This window comes from Sorex fumeus, unplaced genomic scaffold (assembly GCF_029834395.1).
Source record: "Sorex fumeus unplaced genomic scaffold, SorFum_2.1 ptg000115l, whole genome shotgun sequence".
Classification (NCBI taxonomy): Eukaryota; Metazoa; Chordata; class Mammalia; order Eulipotyphla; family Soricidae; genus Sorex; species Sorex fumeus.
The window spans coordinates 18,699,852-18,726,619 of record NW_026606172.1 but is presented as its reverse complement, the minus strand read 5'-3'; the positions used below and the strand labels follow the sequence as shown (position 1 = coordinate 18,726,619).

Below are 26,768 nucleotides of genomic sequence, written 5' to 3'. Positions count from 1 at the left end.
ACCCTAAACTACAGTGAGAGTTCCACCCAACTAGCTAGTAACAACAAACTTGGTTGTGGTAGCTCCAACAGGGGAGACAGCAGCACTCACCTGTATCTTTAGAAATTTCAACTAAGACTCAGCTAAGATCAACCAGTGCTATAACCTCTTATGGGCTGGAGCAATAGCATAGAAGGTAGGGCATTTGCCTTTCACACAGCCTACCCGACCAACCCGGGATTGACTCTTCCGCCTCTCTCGGAAAGTACAGCAAGATACCGAGAGTATCCCGCATGCACGCCAGAGCCTGGCAAGCTACCCATGGTGTATTCAATATGCCAAATACAGTAACAACAAGTCTCATGATGGAGACGTTACTGGGCCAGCTCGAGCAAATCGATGAACAACGGGAGGACAGTGCTACAGTGCTATAACCTCTTATATAAGAATGTTACAGAGAACATGTTGAATATGTTTAATAAGCTTGAAGAAACAATGATACAGGTACAAGAAAGAATGAGGTCAGAAACAAGAAAAGTATATATCAGAAGTGACAGTTTAGTAAGTGATAAAAAAAAAAAACTCAGTGCAAAATTTGGCAGCAGGGGCTGGAGCAATAGCACAGCAGGTAGGGCATTTGCCTTGCACGCGGCCAACCCGGGTTTGATTCCCAGAATCCTATGTGGTCCCCCAAGCACTGCCAGGAGTAATTCCTGAGTATATGATGAGCCAGGAATAACCCTGTGCACCGCCAGGTGTGACCCAAAAAAGAGAAAAAAAAAAAAAGATTTGGCAGCAGAAGATAAGTGAACTCCAAGATAAAGAAAACTTTTATAAAACAAAGATTTTTAAAAGTAACAAAATAGGGAGCTGGAGCAATAGCACAGCAGGTAGGGTGTTTGCCTTGCAAACGGCCTACTAAGGTTCAATTCCCAGCATCCCGAGCACCACCAGGAGTGATTCCTAAGTATATAAACCAGTATATAACTCCTGTGCATTGCTGGGTGTGACCCAAAAAAGCCAAAATAAATAAATAAATAAAAATGAATAAATTTTAAAAAACAAATAAAAGTAACAAATACTCAGCACACAACAAAACAATGGGATGAGGTCAAGAGGAGTCCCTAAGGAGGAGAAAATCAATTTTGAGATGAATATTTAGTCAAAGAAACCACATCTGAGAAGGTCTCAAGGATGAACAATGCATATACCCAGATTCAAGATGCGCTAAGGGTCCCAGTCAAAACAAAACCAAATAAAAACAGCACAAGATACATGATCAAAATAATAAGAGAATACTGAATGTAACAACATTATAGAAAGAAATTATACAAAGGAAGTTAAGGGGCGGAGCGACAGAACAGCAGGTAGGGCGTTTGCCTTGCATACTGCGGACCCAGATTTGATTTCCAGCATCCTATATGGTCCCCCAAGCACCGCCAGGAGTAATTCCTGAGTACAGAGCCAGAGTAACCCCTGTGCATTGCCAGGTGCGATCCAAAAAACAAAAAAAAAACAAAAATAATAATAATAATACAAAGGAAGTTAAATTTTACAGATTTTTGCATTGAAACTCTGGGCCAGAAGAAAATGGTGAGATATTAAACACACACACAAAACCACTAAAACCAAAAAACTCAATGATATAAACACTTCACCAAGAACAGTCTACCCAACTAGACTATCATTTAGATTGAGAATCATACAAAGCTTCACAAATAAGCAATTTCTCAGGAACTTTATAACCTCAAAATCAACATTTCAAGAAGTACTTAATGGACTTCTTTAAGACATGACAAACTTCATAAACATGCACAACTTCTACAGAATGACATGCATTAATTAAAACAGTATGGTACTGAAATAAAGACAAACTTTTAGACCAATGGAATGGAATTGGGAATCCAGAGATAGATCTGCAGGTATATGGGCTGTTAATCTTCAAAAAGGGAGAAAAAAACTATGAAGTGGAGCAATATAAACAACTTCAACAATAGTGGTAAGAAAACTGACTTATGCAAAAAAACAAAAAAGAACTTCTTGACATATGCAAAAAAAAAAACCTCAGACCCTATATACTCCCCATACACAAATGTCAAATTAAAGTGATTTAAAGATATTGACACTGGACTTGATCCACGAATATATTTAGGAAAACACAAGTAGAACACCTTATGATAATGCATGCAGGGATAATTCAATGCCATGAGTCAAACAAATGGAAGCAAAGATGAACATATGGACTGCCACATCAAACTGAAAACCTTCTGCACCACAAAAAAAAAAAAAAAAGACCACGTGACAAAGACAAACCACAGTCTAGAAGAGAATATTTGCCCACCATTGATCGGATAAAGGGTTGATATCCAAAATATATAAAACACTGGTAGATATTTACAGGGAAAAAAAATGGAGGGGGAAGAGATAAACAGAAATTTCCTCAAAGAAGACATACAGATGACCAAGAGGTTTATCTTTAAAAAAAAAAATTTCACTTATCAGCAAAATTAAAATTTAAAAAAATGAGATAATATCTCACACCAATGAAACTAGCACACATCACAAAGAACAACAACAAAAAGAACAAAACAGTTTTGGCATGTATGCGAGGAAAAAGGGACTCCCATTCACTACTCTTGGAAATGCTGACTGAACAGCCTTTTTGTTGTTGGTTTTTATTTTTGTGCTACACCAGGTTGTACACAAAGCTAGCTCCCAGCTCTGCACTCAGGGATCACTCATGGCGGTGTTCTGGGACCATATGTGACATCAGGGATCAAACCCGAGTTAAACATGTGCCAAGCCAAGCACCCTATTCCTAGACTATCATTCTAGTCCCTAATCCATTTTTTTTTTTAAAACAATACAGAACTGAGCTTACACAAGTCCTGGCAAAACCACTTCTTGGCTTCTACCCCAAAGACCCAAAAACTCTATTCAGAAAAGATATTTATTCACTGCCACACAATGCTCATTACCACATTTCACAAATGCCAAATTCTGAAAACCACCCAAGAGTTCAAGAACAGATGACTGTATGAAGAAAATATGATATATGTGTGTGTTTGTGTGTATATATATATATGAATATAGGTATAAATGGACTATTACTTGGCTTAAGAAACAGAAATCAGCTATGTGAATGGATCTGAGAAGTATCATGCTAAGAGAAGTTAGGAGAGAGACAACACAGAATGATACTTCTCATATGTGGGATATAAAGAAATACTGTAGAATAACAAATACCCCAAAAGCAACAGAAACTGAGAATAGATGCTCAGTAAGAAGCTTACCATAGAGAGAACGAGTATAGGGTGAGGGCAGACAGAAGTGAGAAATGGATGAACACTGGGACAATGAGAGAGGCAAGTGGATACTCTGGGTGATGGGTATGATGCTGGAATGTCTTATACATGAAACTAACACTAACAGTTTTGTTTTACTACTACTGACTGTGCCTAAATTTCTTTTAAAAATATAATAAATTAAATTTAAAACAATAATAAAATATACTCATAAATGTAATGTCCCATAATGTAAGTCCAAACCCCTAAGTGTAAAAATGCAAGAGCTAGAATATAAAAACTTATTACATAAATGGGGGAGGAGGGGGATGCTTATGTACCTGTGTTTAGGATAACAAAGCAGATCTTTGTGTCTCTTGAAATTGAAGTTATTTATCTCTATTGTAAATAGTAGATATACCTACTTTATGCAAATGTTTTTACCTGCTAATGGCTTGCTCCTCATCAGTTATTCCAGTCTCCCTGAACGTTCTATTTGATTCCGCCAAACTCAAGGCAATAGCTCTCTGAAGATCATCTTTATCATCTCCAGTGAGATCAATCACATCTGAAAAGCAAAACTAACTTTCTCAAAATCCAAAGTCAACAAAATGACAGGTAAGTTTTAGCATGGAAGTTTTATGCTCAAAATACTCTTTTCAAATCAAATCAGCATAAACTTAATTGTACACAAAAGTTTCTCACACTCAAAAGTGTGAGAATACAAACACATTTTATTTATTTATTTATTTTTATGTAGGAGTACTGCTATTTATTCAGCCACTGATCAGCTGATTGAATTGGGCATGAACTCCACCTTACATTTTTTTTCATTTTTTATAATTTTATTTATTGAACAAACACATTTTAAATCGGATAGTCTGATACTTATGTTCAATAAAACATCCTAAAGCACAGAGGGGTAAAAAAGCACAGATTATTTTCACTTTAAAGAACAACTCTCATTATAAAAACCAGTGTATGTTTTAACAATGAAATAAACATAATTATGCATCCATACTTATACTTTCTGCAGTTAATTGAAATACACATGAGTTCCATTACCACTTACACTTATATATTTAAACACATATTTTTGTATTTATATATAACGTACATTTTTGAAGTCTGTGTCAAACTATTTGCAGTCAATTTTGATGAGGAAATGTTGCTTCTGCATTCTAATTTAAACATTTACATGGTATCTAGGTAACAATGAGCAATAATCTTAATTTTAAAAAGTTTTACTTCACAAAACCAAACATCAAATATGCAAATAAAGAAAACTAGTCATTCCTGCTCTGAAAAAAAAAAAACCTACAGCATTCTATAGGAATTCTTATCCCAAAACATAAAAACTATAATTCTAATTACCTTTAATAATACTGATTTTTAATCCAAATCCGTCACTGTCCTCCCGTTGTTCATCAATTTTCTTGAGCGGACCCAGTAACGTCTCCATTGTGAGACTTTTTTTATTGTTACTGTGTTTGGCATATTGAATACATCACAGGTAGCTTGCCAGGCTTTGCTGTGCGGGCGAGATACTCTCGGTAGCTTGCTGGGCTCTCCGAGAGGGGCGGAGGAATCGAACTCAAGTCAGCCATGTTGGCTGCGTGCAAGGCAAATGCCCTACCCACTGTGCTATTGCTCCAGCCCCCTTTAATCCCAATATATAGGTCAATTTCCTTAGCCTAGGAGATGCCAATTAATATGCTATAGCACAGCGGTAGGGCGTTTGCCTAGCACGCAGCCAACATGGCCAACCCGAGTTCGATTCCTCTGCCCCTCTCGGAGAGCCCGGCAAGCTACCGAGAGTATTCGATATGCCAGACACAGTAACAACAAAGTCTCAATGGAGACGTTACTGGGCCCGCTCGAGCAAATCGACGAACAACGGGAGAGCCTTTACCTTTACCTTTTTATCATAGAAACAATGATATAAACTATATGTTGTTGTGATCAAGAATTACTAAACAGGAAGCGTTCAGCATAAGAGAAGGAACACATGGAGGGTGCGGGATCCCGGAGGGAAAAAAAAAAAAGAAAAAACAGGTTCCAAAAAGAGCCGAGATCACCCGCAAGTTCCAGATGGAGTAGGTGCCGCATCCCGCCTCCCCCAGATGGAACCCCGGTGACCAGAAGCCTCTACAAACACAGCTCGAGTATGCGGGAACGAGGACTTTTTCTCAAAACCGCGTGGCCGCTTATGCGGTCGCACGACATCTCTCTATATACAAAGTGATCAATGAGAAGTAAATCACCCAATCTTTCTCCCTGAAAGTCAGAGTTAAGTTTGGAGCACGGCCACAGCCCCAGAAACACAAGTACTTAATGCAGAACCCAGCAGCTTAGAGCAGAAAAGTGAAAGGACTATGCGTTAATCCAGGCCATCAAGTCTGCCGGAGGGGAAAGGGTGTTGCCCCATTCGCCCGCTCTTCTCTGGAAAGAAGGATGGCGGCCGCATGGGAGCCTTGTGGACAGCAAGTATGAGCCGGGGATGTGGGGGCGACTAAAACCTAATGGGAAGGGGGGCTTTCCGGTCCGTCCTTCACGCCCTACCGAGGTCACCAGTTGCCCCCCACGAGCGGCTCTCCAGCACGGCCACAGCCCCAGAAGCACAAGGGCTTAATGCAGAACCCAGCAGCTTGGAGCAGAAAAGTGAAAGGACTATGCGTTAATCCAGGCAATCATTTCTGCCCAGAGGGGAAAGGGTGTTGCTCCCTTCCGCCCTCCTCCCTCTGAAAAGAAAGATGGCGGCCACATGGGAGCCTTGTGGACAGCAGGTATGAGCCGGGGGTGTGGGGGCGACTAAAACCTCATGGGAAGGGGGGCGTTCCGGTCCGTCCTTCACGCCCTACCGAGGTCACCAGTCACCCCCCACGAGCGGCTCTCCAGCACAGCCACGGCCCCAGAAGCACAAGGACTTAATGCAGAACCCAGCAGCTTGGAGCAGAAAAGTGAACGGACTATGCATTGATCCAGGCCATCAAGTCTGCCGGAGGGGAAAGGGTGTTGCCCCATTCGCCCTCTCCTCTCTGGAAAGAAAGATGGCGGCCACATGGGAGCCTTGTGGACAGCAGGTATGAGCCGGGGGTGTGGGGGCGACTAAAACCTCATGGGAAGGGGGGCGTTCCGGTCCGTCCTTCACGCCCTACCGAGGTCACCAGTTGCCCCCCACGAGCGGCTCTCCAGCACGGCCACAGCCCCAGAAGCACAAGGGCTTAATGCAGAACCCAGCAGCTTGGAGCAGAAAAGTGAAAGGACTATGCGTTAATCCAGGCAATCATTTCTGCCCAGAGGGGAAAGGGTGTTGCTCCCTTCCGCCCTCCTCCCTCTGGAAAGAAAGATGGCGGCCACATGGGAGCCTTGTGGACAGCAGGTATGAGCTGGGGGTGTGGGGGCGACTAAAACCTCATGGGAAGGGGGGTGTTCCGGTCCGTCCTTCACGCCCTACCGAGGTCACCAGTTGCCCCCCACGAGCGGCTCTCCAGCACAGCCACGGCCCCAGAAGCACAAGGACTTAATGCAGAACCCAGCAGCTTGGAGCAGAAAAGTGAACGGACTATGCATTGATCCAGGCCATCAAGTCTGCCGGAGGGGAAAGGGTGTTGCCCCATTCGCCCTCTCCTCTCTGGAAAGAAAGATGGCGGCCACATGGGAGCCTTGTGGACAGCAGGTATGAGCCGGGGGAGTGGGGGCGACTAAAACCTCATGGGAAGGGGGGCGTTCCGGTCTGTCCTTCACGCCCTACCGAGGTCACAAGTTGCCCCCCGCGAGCGGCTCTCCAGCACGGCCATGGCCCCAGAAGCACAAGGGCTTAATGCAGAACCCAGCAGCTTGGAGCAGAAAAGTGAACGGACTATGCATTGATCCAGGCCATCAAGTCTGCCGGAGGGGAAAGGGTGTTGCCCCATTCGTCCTCTCCTCTCTGGAAAGAAAGATGGCGGCCACATGGGAGCCTTGTGGACAGCAGGTATGAGCCGGGAGTGTGGGGGCAACTAAAACCTCATGGGAAGGGGGGCCTTTCGCTCCGCCCTTCACGCCCTACCGAGGCCACCGGTTGCCCCCCGCGAGCGGCTCTCCAGCACGGCCACGACTCCAGAACACAGAAACCAATTTCTTAACTATCTGACTTTCAGTAGAAATACTTCCAGGGTCAATAGGTAAAATAGCAGAAATCCAAAACCAACATTTAATTTTTGAACCCAGCTGTAGAAAGCAAATCACTTCACAATGCTTTTTCAGCATGTCTGATTTTGGGGGGGGGGGGGGGGTAAACTCTAAATAATAGTGGTGAATCTTTTATTGAAACAATGAATCTAATCAAAGCAGATAGAGTGTTAACTAGAATTCATCTGCCTCACAGGGACGGGGAGGGGTGGGGGGTGGGGTTTTATTGGGGTTCTTCATGGTAAAAAATAAGTATTGGTAAAGGGAAATGTGTTTGATATTTGCATGACTGAGACATAAACCTGAAAGCTTTGTAACCTTTCCCACAGTGATTCAATAAATAAATTTAAAAAAAAAAAGAATTACTAAACATTATAGGGGATAAAAGTATGATGAGAAAAAATATTATTGTAATCCTGAATGGTTGGTATGTTAATTGCTATTTTGGAACATGTTTTGTCTTCATTTTGTTAAATTATACTTGATATTAAAAATGTTTCTTTGTAATTCTAGAATTTTACAGGAGTAAAAAAGTGATAAATAATTGGGAGATAAAGTACAAGCATTTTGTCATCTTGTTGTAGAGCAATATATAGTAAAAAAGATTACACAACAAATTGAGGTTTGGTGTGTTACTCAGAAAAAATATTTGACTAAATGATGGGCCAAGTTTATGGAGTTGTCTAAAGAATACTCTAAAAAAAAAAAATTGGGGTAAAATAGTCTACTTCTGAAGGGAGGGGGCTTTGAGCCATATCTGACAGTGCACAGGGGCTACTCCCAGCCTAGTGCTTAGAGGTAATTCCCATCAGTGCTCAGGAGACCATTTGATGCCAGGGGTAACAAAGCATGCTGACCTATACATCTCCAAACTATCTACTTAAAAATGTTTACCCATATTTTTTCCCTCATATTAAAATATGAACAATAGTAACTCATGGAATTTTTGTGTTTTTAGAGATTTTTTTTCTTTTTGGGTCACACCGAGCGATGCACAGGGGTTACCCCTGGCTCATGCACTCAGGAATTACTCCTGGCGGTGCTAGGGGAACCATACGGGATGCTGAAAATTGACCCTGGATCAGTCGCTTACAAGGCAAACACTGTACCTGCTGTGCTATCGCTCCAGCCCCTTTTGGGAATTTTTAAAACTTCATTAAAAATGTACTAAGTGGGAACCAAACAATTTTTTTTGCTTTTTTGGGGTCACACCTGGCAATGCAATGCACAGGGGTAACTCCTGGCTCTGTATTCAGAAATCACTCCTGGCGGTGCTGGGGGACCAAATCCAGGTCAGTCATGTGCAAGGCACTCTACCCACTGTACTATTGCTCCAGCCCGCCCCCCCCCCCAAACAAACAATTCAACCAAGTTAAATATCTAAGAGTTACTTGACTGAACTGTTCAGCCACAATTTACCTAACAAAGCAAGTGAAATGGTAAGTACAATGCCAGCCTCTGGCTGGCTTACAAAATCCCAGTCTACCTAGACCACAGACACAGGCATGCCACCTGGGTATAGTCATCAAGTTCAGCTTAAATACTGCTGAAGAATCTAAGATTAAAGGGGCATAAAATGGCTCAATAAAAATGAAATTACTTGGTCATTAAGTAATGACTAGAAACTAAGAGAAATAAATGAAATAATTTGAAAAATCACAAAGAAGCAGAAAAATAGGTTTGGGTGTATCAATAAGTCCTCAGACTCCATTCTCTCAGTCCCCTGTATGCTGTTCAACAAAGCTAGAAAAACTCAAACAAGCTAGCTTGTTTCCCTGCTTTACTGCAATTAAGTCTCTGTAAAAAAGTTTGATTGCAACAACTGGATGGATGCACACTAACATAGGATCTGCAAGGAGTCAAGAAAGGAAAACCATTAACCTGCCATTTGGTTCTGTCAAGGTGAAACAAGAATAGTAATGAGTTGTTTGAAATACTAACTTTTCATTCTCCCAATTTCCAGCTTCAGGAATGTCACCATAGAGTAGAAGTAGTAACTAGTCTGAATACCAATACCTAGGCACAGCTTTGTGACAGTTCCCAGAACCTGACCCAGGTTATAGCTAGAGAAATCCACTCTTGAACCCAGCAGTTCCGGAGGCAGCCTCCTGCTTCACTACCTTCTTGTTTGTGGTGGAGGAAATAGCTTCCCAGAGCTGACCAGTCCAGCAAAAATCTGGTAGTCACTTCAACATGCTGTTAAAGATCCCTCTCCTGGTTCTTCCAATGATTTCTTTTTTTTAAGAACATGACCCTGTATACTAATTTCTTCTTTGAAATTATCTATAGTGCTTAATCTTTCATAATAAGGACATCAAACCAAATAGGGCAGAAAATCATTTAGAAATATCAGCAAGCAATTCATTTTTCATAATTTTAGTTTTTTCATAATTTAACTACTTTAACTAACTATTAAGAAACAAGAAAAATGATGCAAGAATGTTTTTCCTGTCTTTTGTTTTTGTTGTTTTTCTTTCTTTTATTTTTTAATTTGTTTTGTGATTTCTGAAGCCATATCAGTGGTGCTCATGACTTACTCCTGGCTCTGTGCTCAAAGATCACTTCTGACATGGCTCAGGGGACTACTTGGGGTATCAGTGATTGAACCTAGGTCAGTCGCATACAAACCAAGCACCCTACTTGCTTTATTTTATTTTTTTGCTTTTTGGGTCACACCCGGCAATGCACACCGGTTACTCCTGGCTCATACACTAAGGAATTATACACTCAGCAGTTACTCCTGGAGTTGCTTGGGGAACCATATGGGATGCTGGGAATCGAACCTGGGTCGGCCGCATGCAAGGCAAACGCCCTACCCACTGTACTATCACTTCAGTCCCCCTACTTATTTTATTATCACTTTGGCCCCTTTAAATCTGTTTTATAAATTAGAATGCTGAAGTTGAAAGAAATGAGATATAACACCATATAAATAAAAATGGTAAACTGGCTTCAATTTTTAGGCTTCTATTAAATTCAGCCGTCTTCTCCTTTCCTCCAAGTGTAATGAGCAACCCTAGGAAGCCATGAGGAACAGGGATTTCTTAAACAAAAACATTTCAAGTAAGAACAAGGTGTTCTTTGCCTTTCCTTCTGAGATCCCATTTGCACACTGACAAACAGTGCACAAGGCCACTGCACGTTAGCACAAAGCAACAGAAGCTGTGCAAGCAAATTCAACTTATTACTCCGAGTTATACACATTCACGACTCTAAAGTGCTTTCTTTCTCCTTGATGAAAAGAGAAAATTCAATTTTATAAACCTCAAACATTACAAGATCTTCTCACTCCTTTTGGAAAAATAATAAACCTGCAAAATGCTTCGGTTGAATATTCAAAGTTCACTGTTGCTAAAGGAAATAACTCACACAATGCTTAACTTGCAAGCTGAATTAACTGATTTTGTTTCACTGAACTTTACTTGAAAGAACAACTGCCAAACTATCAATTATGCTTACTGAGAACTTGAATATCTGGCAGATATTTGTTCAAAAACAACATGAACCTGTTATTTGAAAAAGAACAAATGAAAGTATTTGTTACTGATGAGTAATATAAAATTTTCAAACAAGAAAAGAATTTTAGAAAACTTGCTTCTACCATTAAGGCCTTATAATATCAAAACCTGAAATTTCTAAAGAAATCAGTAATATTAACAATTTCAGTTTGCTTTGGAATGTAAGCATTTCCAAATACTTAGAAGGAAATCTGTTTTACCAAAGTGTCAATGCTATAAAAACCATTCATGGGAAAGGAGTCTATCCCAGGACTAAGATAAGCAAGAGCACCTTTTGTCCTCATATTTGGTTTTTACAGTTCCTGACCCAACATTCCTAATTAGGTAAGATGTCCAGAGTAAAAACATCTATATTTCCACTGAACTGGCTCTAGGTAGGCACCTGGATAGCTTCAGGACGAGTTAACACCAGAAAGACTATATTAGAACTTTGAGTCCCACCTCTCATCTTTCAAAAAAATCTATAATAATCATACTTCTTAATAAAGTTTCTATTAAAGTGCAGGGGTCAGAACTCTTTCTAATTTGTAAACGTATCTACATATTGATAGAATAGTTCACCCCAAAGTTCTGAGAAAAAGTCCCTACACATTTGGAACCCTGGCAGAATTTGTCTTTTATATTTCTTCATCAGGCTACTAATCTGCATACTTTATCATATCCCTTTTTTATATTAGAAATTGTTTCAATGAACATAAGTGTTTTTTGGATTCTCTGAGACATTTTAGCAAATTACCTAATTTGAGGGAGGGCTATGGGAACCCAACAAAAAGTTCACAGAAACAGAAGTATGGGTAACCTGGAAACCTACCTTCAACTGGAATTTTAACTGGGGACAGTATTATAGAACTGAGTTCTTAACCTAAAATAAAAAAATCAATGCTAAAACTCCTGACAGAATAAGAACTGAACTAAACAGCAGCATGTCCACCACAGGTCATAGGTGGAAAAGCATTACACTCAACCTAAAAACCTTTACTTTTAAAAAAAATTACTATTTGAGTATACTTCTTGTCAGGAATATACTATCAGTGCGAGCAAAAGAAGAAACAACAGTAGTCTTATTAAACGCTAGACTGAGACCCTGTCTGACTGAGACCCAGACATTACCTTTAATTAAAATGAACATTTTTCCTTTAAGCAATGAGGAGAACAATATATTTTATTTGTAGTCTGACTATAATTTAAATAATTTAAATAATTTCCTCCATAATATTCCCATTGCTTCATAAAGTTTCTTCTTTCCAGGGGATATTTTAAAAACAATACAACACAATCACAAATAAAGACTTAAAATCTAATCAAATACCAGATTCATGTGATTTTAAGATATTAAGAAAATAAAATGAATAATTCATTAAAACGGTTAAATGATATTTTGTTCTAGAGCTAGAGGAAAAATTTCCATTAAACAAGCAATGAACTAGCAATTTCACAATGAAAACTAACCCTCTATATTTTTAGAGGTTTTTTTTGGAGGGGTGATTACCCCGGACTCTGGTCTCATGATCACTCCTGGCAGTGCTTGCAGGACTATGGGGTACCAGGGATTGAACCACATGTCTGCCACATGCACGTATCTTACCCACTGTTATCATGTTTCTGGTCCCTAATTTTCCTATATGCTCAGAGTCAAAAAGAAACAGAATAACCGGCCATAGCAATTTCTATTAGTTAAAGTCATTTACAAAAATTTAGCCTCTGCAGAAATTCCATCTAAATCCATAACACAATAAATACTTTTGCATCAATGACAAAGGAGGACCTTGGGAGCTCGAACTTCTGTTTTAGCCAACCTTCCACTTACTATTCATGCAACCACAATTCAAGGGCACAAGCACTCTTAGGTTTAGTTGAAATCTACTGTAGAAAATCAGACATCACAAACGTCTGTATGTAGTGATCTCTAAATCTCAAGAATGCCCTAATTTAAATTCAGACATATGTATGTTAAAGCATTATACTTAACCTAAGAAAAACTTTTACTTTCAAAAAATTATTATTTGAATAAGACAAATACCAACAGGTATTTATCTACCAATGCTAAAACGTAGGCAGTGAAGAGAAACGACATCTACACCTTGTATATTCATTGCAGCACTGTCCACAATAGCCAGAATCTGGAAACAACCTGAGTGCTTAAGAACAGATGACTGGTTAAAGAAATTTTGGTACTTCTACACAATGGAATACTATGCAGCTGTTAGGAAAGATGAAGTCATGAAATTTGCTTATCAGTGGATGATCATGGAGAGTATCGTGCTAAGTGAAATGAGTCAGAAAGAGGGACAGACATAAAAGGACTGCACTCACTTGTGGAATATAAAATATCATAATATGAGACTAATACCCCAGGACAGTAGAGACAAGGGCGAGGAAGACTGTTCCATGGTTGTAATAAAGCTACGCTCTTACTGCCGTATGAGCTGGGGGAAAAGGCAGCTGGGATAGAAAAGGGATCACTAAGTCAATGATGGTTAGAGGGATCGCTCGGGATGGGTGGTGTGTGCTGAAAGTAGGTAAAGAACCAAACATGATGGCGTCTCATCATCTGTATTGCAAATCATAAAGCCCATAAGTAGAGTAAGAAGGAAATTGTCTGCCACAGAGGCAGGGGTAGGGGTGGGACAAGATTGAGGGGGGAGGGATACTGGGGACATTGGTGGTGAAAAATGTATACTGGTGGAGGGATGGGTTGATGATTGTATGACTGAAACTCAAACATGAAATCTCTGTAAGTGTAGCTCACACACACACACACAAAAAAAAATATGAATGAAATACTAATTTTGGTAGCAAAGAAATCTGGGTCTGGGCATATGGAAACTTTTATTCACAAAATTTCAATAAAAACTAAAAGAAAAAATTTATAGGCAGTGATCAATATATCACTGCTAGTCTTCAAATGCATTTACTGTTTATATGTAAATCATATTCCCATGAAAAGAGTTCACTAAATTATATGGGGCTTCCAAATTGGTACAAAAAGCCCAATGGTCTTGTTACACTAAAATTAATAAACAAAAACATTTCTATCTTAGAAGCAAAAGGCTTCCATTGTTTTATGTGCACAATTAATGGTAAGCTAATTGTGTTTCTGTCACATATGTCAAGTTTATATTTTTCATAAGAAAAGATTTCTATTCAAGAAGTGATATTGATAGGAAAAGCTTTGTTTAAGGCCTTAGGAGTTGAAGTATTAAAGGGCTTACAGAAATGCAGTTAGGATGTTGAAGAAACGAAGAATTTGGAAGAAGGAAAGAGTACACATACCAAAACTCAGAGAAAGACAAGCTAAATGTGGATTAGGAAGCATTACATCCCAGCCCTCCCCCGCCAAAAAGTCACCAGAAACAGAGATACCTGTAATAAGGAAGAAGGTCAAATATGCACATAGTGATGCTTTAGCTGGAGCTTTAAAATGAAAATCCAACTCCTCTTGCCCTCAGGTAAATCTATGGAAGTAAATCTAAGGCCCCAGAAAGGGATGCTCTGTGCTCAGACAGTTCTCCTGAGTTCACACCCTCACTGCACTCAACTATCTACAGATGTGTATCTCTATCGGTATTAAAGTGCCCTCACACAAAAGGCACCCCCTGCTGCTCTACTGCATCTGAGTCACCCTATGTGCCTGTAACCTGCTCTAAGGTTCTGCAGGAACTGACTACCTGCCATTGTTTTCTGTCTGCCAATTAGGTAGAACAAGACTCTCTCTCCATACTTTCCTAATGACTTGAAAATGAGCCTGATGCAGCATTGGCTCAATAAATTTTCTAAAAAGCACAAGAAGGGAATAACGAATAGTGAAAGTCATCAGAACTAGAGATTTTGTCTCCAGAGCTTACTTGAGGGATGAAGGGGGAGAGGGGCGAGCACCTTGGGACAATGACAGAAGGAAGGCAGCAGTGAGGTGATGGGCATGCATTTGGAATGATGCAGGCATCAAGAGTATAACTGGCAGTATTGTAAATTATATTACTGCAATGAAAATGGTAAAAAAAAGTTAAATAAAAATTATCGAAATTATGGAAGAGTTAGATATTTTTGAATCATTTTAAAACATGCTCTAGCTAGTCAAACTTCTTTCTACTAAGAAATGGGATTATTAGATCATTCTGTGTTTTTTAAAAATTTAGTTAAAAGCAAGAAAACATAAGCAATACAAATTGTATTTCTCACCCCATTCTCCCATTTTTCCCTTGACCTCAGGCAACTCATTTAAGGTATTTCTACTTTCTTCCATTGTTGTTCTTTTGTCTGTTTTTTTTTAAACTTTTGGACTTAGAGTGCTCTTGACCTCCTGCTTCATTACTGGGAACTAAATCCCAGCCTCCATCATGCAAGTAAGTACTTAGGCCTTTGAGCTACCTCCCTGGCCCTGTTCCTACTTTTCTACTCTTCACCCTACTAAATTCAGATTCTCTAAAACAGTATTATCCAATTAAAATTACTATGATGTATATGTACTATTATTTACACCTCCCAATAAAGTATTCCTCATTAATGTAACTATTATTAAGCCTTTAAAATGTGTTCAGTACATGTACATGCTTGGATTTTTTTTTAATTAATTCACTTAAATTTAAGTTGACATTCTGACAACTATATTGAACAGTTCAGTTCTAAATGGAAGGAATCATTGTTAATAATAGCTGCTAAATTTATGTAATAGCATTCACAAGAAAAGTGATAAGTGAATAGCAAATAAGCCATTCCTAAGTTTTGTTATTTACTTTACTATTTTCCAACTTACATTGTGGAAAAAAAATTAAAGCTAACAGTCAGTATTAGTCAACATATGTTGTAATGGTCCATGGCTTTAACTCTAAAGTTAGAAAAATTCATGACATTACATGTCATTCTTTAGGGGGTAAGCCTAATTTGATTCCTTAAATTACAAGTAACTTTCACCATTACAGTCTCTCTTTTTTAAGCTTAACCATTACTTATAATTAATCATACGTTAAAATATACTTGTTTAATGATTTAGAGAATTGGAAAATATCAGTGATCAATTAATAAAATCCTCTGTTATGTAACCTAGTGATTTATTCTAAGCAGGAAGAAAAACAGTGGAGGTGGATCTATTTATCATTGTGGTTTAAATTACTTTTACTCTGACAAAGCTGTATAACTAAGATCAGAGTTCCAGGACAGAATCTCTATATTTTTCTCACTTTCTATGCAATCCTTTCTAAATAATTTAAGTACCTTTGGACAAAAAGATACTTTATAATTTTGTGGAAAATCTAATTTTTATCACTCTTCTTGTGTTATATTAATTTCTCCAAAACTTAAAGTCATTCTGTGGCATTACTTTCTGTATTAAAATTACCTACCCAAATCCCTCTTATCTTTTGTTCCATACTTTGATTGCTCAATGGTAGTACATCTCGTTCTTGTGGACAAGTACTGTTTTTTTCCTGTTTTAAAAAAGTTCAAAACAATTGAATGGTCATGAAAGGAAGAATATCACTACGCACTTTCCTATTGGTTAAACAGTCATATCATTGTAAGCATGCTTGTCAAGCTATGTAACCAGAGTTGGCATGAAAACTTTGCAGACTCTCTTCCTAAACTATGAAATACAACTTCACTTATGATACCCACAACAAATTTTGTATTGTTCTAACCTCTGTTTGCACTGAATTTTATTTTTGTCTCTAAAACTCTAATAGAGCTTTACTTCTTTTTTTAGGCTGAAGGTGGGAGGCATTCACCTGACAATGCACAACATCCAATCTGGACAGGAGATCTGGCAATTAAAAAAAAAAAAGTACCTGGAAGCCTTACTAATAATACTGCAAGTAATTTGGGCTTTATTTTTCTCAGAATTCAAAAGTATTATAGTATGGAATGTTACCAAAGCTATATATACAGATATGAGGTATGCCTCCTAATACATAATACAAGTTTTCCTTGAAATGCTTTCTATTTTCTATTAAAAATTAAAGGCACAAAAGGTACAATATACTAAAAAGGTCTAGCATTGGTACACTTAGCTACTGATGAAAATGTAACTAACTCACTGTTAAACATAGGTTCACAAATAAGTGGTCTTCAAAGGACATAATTATCTTACCTTCTTAATATTAGATGCATAAATGAAAAATTTTCCACAAGTCCCAAATGTGACTTTTATGAGGTATCATTTAAAAACTAACTTTTTGTGTTAACAAATAATTGTATTTTATTCTTTCTAAAAGAAACCCATGGGGCTAGAGCAGGTGCTTGCCTTACAAGTCACCAATATAGCTCAATCCTGGCCACTATATAATCTTCCAGAGTTTGGAGTGGCCCCAGAGCAGAGAGACAAGAATAAGCCCTGATCACTGGTGGGTCTGGCCCCAAAACCAAAACTAAGTAAACAAAATAAAGTAAACTCAGATGCAAGGAGTTATATTTCAGCTGATAGCAACGAATAAGCACAATTTTAGTATTAAATATCTTTATTAATACAGATGTGCTGTCAGCAGTACCAACCAAGAGAAAGCACCCTTAGCAAACTAAACTGGCTTTTGTTATGTTTTGGCCTTGGTTATAACAGACTTTACACTAAGAAAATGGTCAAAGGATTTCTAGGATCCAGAACAAGTTCTAGAAAATGTACTCAGGCTAATCATTCCACTACTCCACATTCCTTCAGCACTTAATGCAGTTTCTTTCAATAGAGTTCTATTTTAGTTTCTATCACTTCCTTCCACATTTTCATCACTCCTTCCAAAAAGCAATACGCATTTCTTCTCAGCATAGTCATTTATTGATACTAATGCTTTAAATGTCGTTGAATGTACATCTCCTTACTTTCTCCATTTAAACCATGAACTATTTTAACACTATTAAGCTCCAATATATTGTGTCAGACTATTTCCTAAAGATTAGTTTTATCCCTTAGAAATTTATAAAACATGGTACGGATTTAGTAAATAGAATGATCTCATTAACTGTTTTTTTCAACCTGATATTATTATAATGCAAAAAACACTTTAAATTTCTGTATTTTTTCTTCATGCTAAACCAACTTTATGGAAAAACTATCCCAATAAGCACAATGATTAGACAGCACATATTATACATAAAGTAACTACAGCCACAAGTCATTCACTCTATATAACTCTCAGAATGAAACCAGAAACTCCATTTCTCTACCACTTCTTACAACCAGTAAAAAACATTGTAGAGAATATTTTTCTAGAACTACACACAGACACAGGAGTGAGCACAAAAATTCATTTAATCATCATCAAACGGAACAGAAGTCTTCTGAAATCAAATTGATTTCTCCCTAAGAATTCCTATTGAAGTCTCACTTTGTCTACATTTTCATTATTCCCCAATGAAACGTCGAGAGTGTTAACATTTCACTTAAGTACTATTCGTCACTACCACACAGCAAGTAAGATATCTTTTTATGACCGTTTTAATAACCTTTACTTTTTCCTATATAATACCTATATGTGATCTCGTATTACTAAGTTTACCACTTATATTTAGAGTTCACAACTATCATTCTAAAACCTTTTTATCTTTCAACAATACTAAACTATGTTTAATCAAATTTTTATTCCATTAACTTTCATCAGTAGCCTAGAGTCAAAATCTTCCCTTTGCTACCTAATTTTGTCATCCTCCCATCTCTAAACCTTGAACTTGAGAAGTTATTTTCATATACTAGTTCTTCCTCTATTTTTACCACTTCTCTTTTTTACTACTTTTTGCAACAGACTTTTAACCTTATTTCATGTGGAACCATGAAAATACTTTCACTGGCTTCAAAATGACTTTTTGCACATATTATTGAAAATAATTGGCCACTTTTTTGAGGACATTATGACAGACTAGAACGACAGTAGCATCACCCAAACTGAAGGCTACAGAAAATATTTTAGTGCAAGTAACATTCTAAACTAAGTTTAAAAAAACTGTAAGAAATTAAGATGGCGGGGGGGACCTAGAAAGAACTCTGAATATTAAAAAAAGCAAGTGCAAAGGCAGAAAAATAAAATAGCTCCCAGTGGATAAAAACTTCAGGTCATTCTATATTATCATAGTATGAGAGCAAGAAAATAGTAAAAAGTGAACTAAGAGATGTACACTGGGTTCATGTTACAGTTTGTCTGAAACTTGGGACATAAGCAACTGATTCTATTTTGTACATATAAACTTCTTCAACTACCAACTTCAGTCTAGGATAAAACAGGATCTTTTTCAAAAGAAAAATGTTTAGGATTACCCTAAAAAAATTAAATATGTTCCAACAAACATTAAACAATGTAAAATGTTAATGCCCATTAACTGAATGGGCTCTTTCTGTCTCTCACTTTGAGGAGATTTATAAAGAAAACCAGAAGTTTTCAAATACAAATTAGTAATCAAATATCTCAAACCCACAATGCATAAAAATACCTACATTTATATAGCAGCTATTAGATCATAAGGAAATACAACAGTAACTGAATCTAATTATAAAATCAGTGCTATGTAAGTATACAGTATTCATAAATTTTTTTTAAAAATTAGTCATATGTAAATGTTTCCATATGTATACATGCCTGTGTATATGTGTGTTGTATTTTTTTTTTACTTTTAAGGGGAAGAACGAATTCATTACATGATAATTAATGCGTTCCCATAATTCTTATTTTCAGGGAGGGGAAAAAGGGGAATTCTGCTTAATGGCAAGTCAATCAATCACAGTAACACCATATCATCAAAAGTAATATTGAGGCCTCTACTACTATTTGAAATCCATAAAACAAATGATTGTATCCATTTAAAATTCTAGATATTGTTTCTTTTATGAATGGCATATGTAACTGTTACATATTTCAAATCAATGAGCATTTCATAAAATGTTCTCTGAAAAGATGTAAACAATTTAAGTTAACTGGAAAAACTAAAATCTCCTAAACCAGAAAAGTATATACAACGCTCTTAATAGAAACATAGTCTCCATACAACTTCACTTTAACATAGTAATTATTTTTTGTTTTCAACAAAATTATTATATACAAAATCGATCAATTAAATAAAATTTCATATATTTAAACAAAATTATTAATTGAACAAATTAACATATTAAGTTAATGTATTCCAAAAAAACTGTCATACAATCTAATCAAAATCCTCAGGAAAAACACATCAGCTTACTTGTGTCTGCTTGGCTTCCCACACTGATGTATCTATCATTGCCAGGAAGTGCTGTTTGATAGTAAGTTGTCTCCTCCTGCTGAGGGGTCTTGGCATTTTTCGCAGTAAGGAAAGCCACAGCTAATTCCAAGTTTCCATTGCTATCCTTAAAATATAAAGAATGGGATATCAACTTATTTTCGAAATAACTCTACAGCTGCACATTATGAATGTAACTTTATAACAACTAGCACTTTTATGAAATTGAATCTTAGAGTAATTATAAACAAAGTATACTTGATCGATGATAATTCCTTTTTTCTATTAATTGAAATGTTTAATAATAGATTATGGCAATTTATAATTTCTTAGTTTCCCATTACTTTCATATACAAGACTATACAAGTCGATACAAAAGAGAATCAGAAACATACTTCTCGAAACAGATTTTTTTTTATTATTTGGGTTGGAGAAGGGGGTGGGGGGTCTTTTGTTTTGTTTTGGGGTGACACCCACCAGTGCTCAGGGGTCATTCCTGGCAGGGTCAGGGAACCACATGGAATGTAAGGGATCAAACCTGGGTCCACTGCGTGCAAGGCCTTAATCCCTGTACTATCACTCCGGCACCTGAAAACATGTTTTAAACTAAAAATGTTCCCTAGAATTTGTGATCTGAGAGGACAAAATCAATGATACTCCTGCAAAGACATTATTAAAAGATATTGCTTATAATATATACTGATTACATAACTAAAGGCAAACTTTTAGCAAGAAAATTGTCAGAATTTTTTTTTTTTTTTGCATTTTGGTTCACACCCGGCGATGCTCAGGGGTTACTCCTGGCTCATGCACTCAGGAATTGCTCCTGGCGGTGCTTGGGGGACCATATGGGATGCTGGGAATCGAACCTGTGTCGGCCATGTTGGCTGCGTGCAAGGCAAACGCCCTACCCGCTGTGCTATCGCTCCAGCCCCCAAATTGTCAGAATTTTGGGGGGAACTATTAAGGAGGAAATCTTAAACAAAATATTTTGAATCTTGAATGTATAAAGAGACATATAGAACTCCTAGACAGAAAACTCAATAAGTCAGTAATTCTACCCTATTTAAATATTAAATTATATATAGTTCCCATAAGAATTATACACAAATTAATTTAAAGGTACCAAATGCTGGAAAACTTAAGAATTTTGAAAGAGCAAGCATAGGAGCCGGAGCAACAGCACAGCGGGTAGGGCGTTTGCCTTGCATGTGGCCAACCCGGGTTCGATCCCCCACATCCCATATTGTCCCCCGAACACTGCCAGGAGTAATTCCTGAGTGCAGAGCCAGAGCATTGCTGAGCATTACTGGGTATGACACAAAAAGCAAAAAAAAAAAAAAAAAAAAAAAGAAAGAAAAGAAAGAAAGAGCAAGCATAAAAATAAGAGATTTACCCAGTTATTCTCTATTCTCCAGTAATAAATAAAATACTAGTTCTTGATAACTTAATGAAACAAAAGAGGAAGTCCAATATTACTAATGGGTTTATCTTCCTTGGAGAAGCTCAAAACATATAGACTCTGGAGGTCCTAAAAACGTCTGCACTGTATCAGACTCCATATGTGTCGAGAGATTTTTAGGAAAACTGAGGAGGATTTTGGAAGAAATGATGTAGTGAGACTGGCAGTTTTTTTAAGAACACTCTGGTTGCTTGTTGGACACAGACTGTAAAAATTAAAGAGCAGGGGCCAGAGTGACAGAATAGCAGATAGGGCGCTTGCCTTGCACACAGCTGACCCGGGTTCAATCCCTGGCATCCCATATGGTCCCTCATGTACCACCAAGAGTGATCCCAGAGAGAAGAGCCAGGAATAATGCCAAAGCACTCGGGATGTGGAAAAGAAAGAAAAGAAAGGAAAAGAGGCAGGAGGAGGGGGTAGCATGGATGGGGGGAGGGGGGAGAACAGGAGGGGAGAGGAGCGAAGCTGAGCAGAGCACAAAGGGCAGAAGCTAAGAATCTAATTTTTTAAGCTGTGGGGGCAATTGAAAGAGAAAGAGCACGATAACGTCAACATTTGATGTTGAAGCAACTAGAAGAATTAAAAACCCAACCTAACCCAGTTCCAAAGCAAATAGCTGGTGAGGACAGCAAAATGTTCAATCTGAAAATGTATCACTGCTTTAAACTTTGCTATCTGTCACAATCATTTTAAGGTTCTTTAATTACTTATCCACAATGCAAGTACAAAATACATTTTATATTTGTAAAAATTTAATTACATAACATTATTAGCAATATCAATCACTAACATTTACTGAGCCAAAATATTATTGACTTATTATTACCACTGAGTCCAAAACTATTATAGACCAAAAAAATATTAAGTTGGAGCTGGAGAGATTCTACAGTGGGTAGGGTGCTTGCCTTGCACACCGCCAACCTGGGTTCAATCCCAGGCACCCCATAAGATTTCCCAAGCCTGACAGGAATAATACCTGAGCACAAAGTCAGGAGTAACCCCTGAGAATCAGGTGTGGCCCAAAAACTAAACAAAACAAACAAAAAATACATTAAGTGCCTTTTACATGCTATTTTATATAATTATCAAATACAACATGGATACACATAAATTAAAGGTCACTTACTTTGGAGGTCAAAAAGTATGTTTACAAGAGTCCTTTGTATCAACCAAAGACACTGGTTTTCTCCCCCCAGTAAACTTCCTATCAGAAGACTCTTACAACTGAGTCAACTCATTATTAAACATAGAATACTAGACAATTATTACAGTTGAAACGATCTGTCTCAAACCCCAACAATGTGTCAATTCCTAAGGTACTGATAACTGAAACAAACTTTTTGAAATATATATATATATGGTTAAATATTTTACTTCAAAGTAAAAGTGGAGATCCAAATTAATTTAATTATTTGTAGTTTTTAAACACATTCCATTATATTTCTGAGCTTGAAAATATACAAAGTGAGTTTCCCAGATTTGTTTTAAAAAAGTAATGGACATAGATCATTATGATACTCAGAGGTCTACAATGGGAAAAGAGATGATGTTAAACGGACTAGAATGACAGTGCCAAGGGCTGGGGAGCATGCATGCTTCACATGCAGAGACCCCAGATTCAATTTCCAGTAGTACATGGCCTCCCACTGTTGGGCTAGGGCTGCACCAGGCCAAGTACTGCCGGGGGTCTCTGAGCGCTGTATCAGGCTCCCCGGAGCTTGTGTAGAAAACCCTCCCAAAGAGAGACATGGAATGATATCATCAAATTTACCAGAATGAAAAAGAAATACTGAATAACCTAAAGTATCATAAATCATAAAAATTAAGATGTGGCCATTTGATTTGCTCTATAAATATTTTTGGTGGCTTCATAAACCTTATATAAATGCTCCAAACTACTACTTTCGCGTTTTCTGAAAGAGGAAAGAAGCTGAAGCAAAAAAGTAAAAACTTCCAGTACAAGCAAAAATTCAGAATGTGCTTGGGAATCAAGTTCCTTGTGTTCAATTCCCAGCACCTCAATATAAGTGTACTTTTGAGCAAGTCGCTTTACATGTTGTTTTTCACTTAAAAAAAAAAGTAGATAGAAGAGGGCCTGAAAGATAGTATAGAGGGTAAGGCACTTGCTTCGCATGTGGCTGATCCCACTTGATACTTGGCAAGCACCACCACCACCAGTGATCTCTGAGAATAGTCAAATATGGAACCCCCAGGGAAACCTCCCCCAAAAAAGAAGAAAAAGGGCAATAGATGTGGCTCAAGTAAATGAGACATAGCTCATCTATGCAAGGTTCTGGGTTCAATCCCCACACTGCACACCCCACCAACCTCCAGTACCTTCATAAATAGCCCCCACAACAATTTTTTTAAAAAGGAAATAGAAAACTAATACTAATTGCACAACTATCATAGAATAAGTTAAAAGTACCTGATACTATACTTATTAAGTGCTAATTATGATGATGGTGATCATTAAAACTATCTCAAAGTAAATTAATTCCAAAAATAATGCAAGACTTTTAACCAGACTCAAAAATCACTTAATAAAAGTTCTTTCATGGTGCAAGTTTCAAATGATCAAAGTTGTGTTTATTTTTGTAGTGGCAAAAATGCTTTATACTGCTGTTAGCCTTTCAAGAGCAATCCATGAACAACCTTATAATGTAGTTGTCTTTCTTGAACATCTTAAATTCACCTTATGTTTTTCAATGTGCATATCCAGGTGATCTGACTCATCTGGGTGCCTCTGTGTGGAAATGAGGATACATCATTAAGATACAATCAAAATGATGCGTTTTATTTGTTGCATATACTAATTATTAAACAGTCCGATGTGAATGTTCTTAAGGTATATAACGAATTGAATATTAGCTAATTTATATACCTCCTTGAGAGGGAAAAAGTATTTAAGATTTTCACCTTGGTATTAATTTTCTACTCTCCCTCCTATTCCTACCCTCTTTTATCTACACCACTTTGCCCTCTGACCCAATTCTAAAATCACGGCTCTGAAGCAAAACCTATCATGAGAATTCAGATTCACATCCCGTTTCACGAGTTTCATAAAGGGAGAGGTTAACTGCCACTCCAAGATATCGCTGAATATAAACTGCAGAAAACATGCACAAAACTGTAAGACACTATGCTATGAAAGACACTCTGGGGAGTCTGGGGCATGACATAGAGGCAAAAAGAGACCTGCCCTGCAATCAGGAGATTGTGTCCGTGATTGCAGGTATCCCCCACATGCACTGGGCGTGGGAAGAGCTATCTGCGACCCTGGCACAACAGAGTTTGTGATCAATCCACAAACCAATGTGCGTGAGCACCACCACTAAAATGTGCAACCATGGCAAGCACCAAAAATAAACAATGTGCAAGGCCAACAGCAATGAGTATGACTCCTAGTGAGCACATGTGTGAGCACCACGGCAAGCCCTAGTGAGCACCAATGCCACATGTGACCCCAGGTCATCACAGGAACAGCAGGGAAGGGAAGGGGCAATTTAAAGAGATAGTAAATGTCAGGAACAGAAAATAGGAAAAGAAAGGCTTAGTTTATACAAGTTATTTCTTCTGCTTCCACGAACAACACTGTAAACTGAAAAATTTCAACTTTCAAATATGGTAGGCAGTATATACAGAGGATGCTCTAGGATGAACTAGACATCACAAAACAGACCATACCTTCAAGGCTTGTTGCAGAATTTGAGTATCATTAATCCCAGTGATTTCTCTTAGTTGATTCAGAAATGTCTGCTGGTGCTAGAAAGAAGGGGGTAAAAAATCATTACACTCTTAAATCTCAATATACACAAGGACTAAAAAGTAAACAAATGATCATTGGGTTTAAAAAAAAAAAGATTTAAGAAAAAAAAGAAACAGTATTTGAAGTGGTAAAGAAATTTCTTTCTTTTTTTTTTTAAAGGGAAATGGACTACACTGTGGGAGAGCCTTTATTTTTATTCAATCCTCAGGTTCCCCAAAAGGAACTTGTACATTATTCTTCAGAAGACTTACTGAGAATGATCAATTTCTGGTCCATTTTCCAATGTCTTATTTACGACTTCCAAAACAGTAACAAAGAGTAATCTGATTGATAGCTAAACCACAGAAGAACTAATGAAAACATGTGTCCACTAGACTAACTACAGGACAGGACCACTAACTAAAATCCAGGCAACTCTAGTAATCGCTCCATCCCTGGGATCAGTCAGCAGTCACATGCCTGGGATATTTAAGAGACATACTTTTTGGCAGGCCATGCACCAGGCAGGCATATGACACATTATGGGTGGGGAGTAGGGAGGATGCTAAAAATGTTTTGAAAAAAAAAAAGGATCATGCCATCATCCAATATTTGTTTAAAAAAATTCCTTACACAATTCTTTGACACTATTTCATTCAGAAACATTTGTGTTCTATTGATCTCTAGCCTAGTGGAGAGAAAAAAAAAGTAGAGGGTTAAGAGACTATCAAATCCTAAACTTCCATAATTAAAATTGTTTATTTTGGAGGTTGGAGAGATAGACCAACAGATCCAGCATTTGCTCAAAAGTGATCCAAAAACCAAAAAAACAAAAAATAAAAAATATTCACAATCTTCCCTACGTCTATTTTTTTTCTTAAAACAAGTTCCCCAAAATTATAAGCAACACCATGAAAAAAAGACGCTTAATAATTTTTTTATCGCAAAAATATGAAGCAGAGTGTGCCAAAAGTCATCTTATTTATCTCAATAATAATTCAGGCAAAAAATATCAATGACCAAAATGTTGGGTAAAGGTTTATTGAATATTAAGATAGTTACACACATTTCCATACTTTCTTCATACAAATTATAAAGGGATAAAGAATAAGTGTACAGTGAAGAAAGCGGACTGATACCACCTAATCCAACAAAGATCCAAGTTCAAAGTACTAACAATGGGTGCAATAAAAATATGTGTATCTTGATAAGGTATGAACTAGAAAGACAATGCCATCTGTTATTTCTACAAACTGCAGAATCTGAATTTAATCTGGAGGAAGCATCAAAGAAATCCAAACAGAGGGCCATTTTACAAAATAATTTTTAGTAGTTTTTAATTGTCTACATCAAAAAAAGATAAGAGAATGAGTTTTCAGTTATGAGTGCCAAACTGGCATGCAAGTAAATGGAATACAGATGCCAGATAATATCTC

The 26,768-nt window shown here is 37.6% G+C and overlaps 1 protein-coding gene across 3 annotated transcripts in view; it reads right to left on the bottom strand.

The window, feature by feature from the left end:
- Positions 1 to 26,768, bottom strand: part of USP25 (ubiquitin specific peptidase 25) — a 174,018-nt gene that overhangs the window by 121,513 nt on the left and 25,737 nt on the right. For all 3 annotated transcript variants that reach the window (XM_056135433.1, XM_056135434.1, XM_056135435.1), the window contains exons 2-4: positions 25,272 to 25,349; positions 20,105 to 20,249; positions 3,708 to 3,831 (exon numbers count right to left, since the gene is read on the bottom strand). In XM_056135433.1, coding sequence (XP_055991408.1) covers positions 3,708 to 3,831; positions 20,105 to 20,249; positions 25,272 to 25,349 — 347 coding nt within the window. The remainder of the gene's footprint in view (positions 1 to 3,707; positions 3,832 to 20,104; positions 20,250 to 25,271; positions 25,350 to 26,768) is intronic.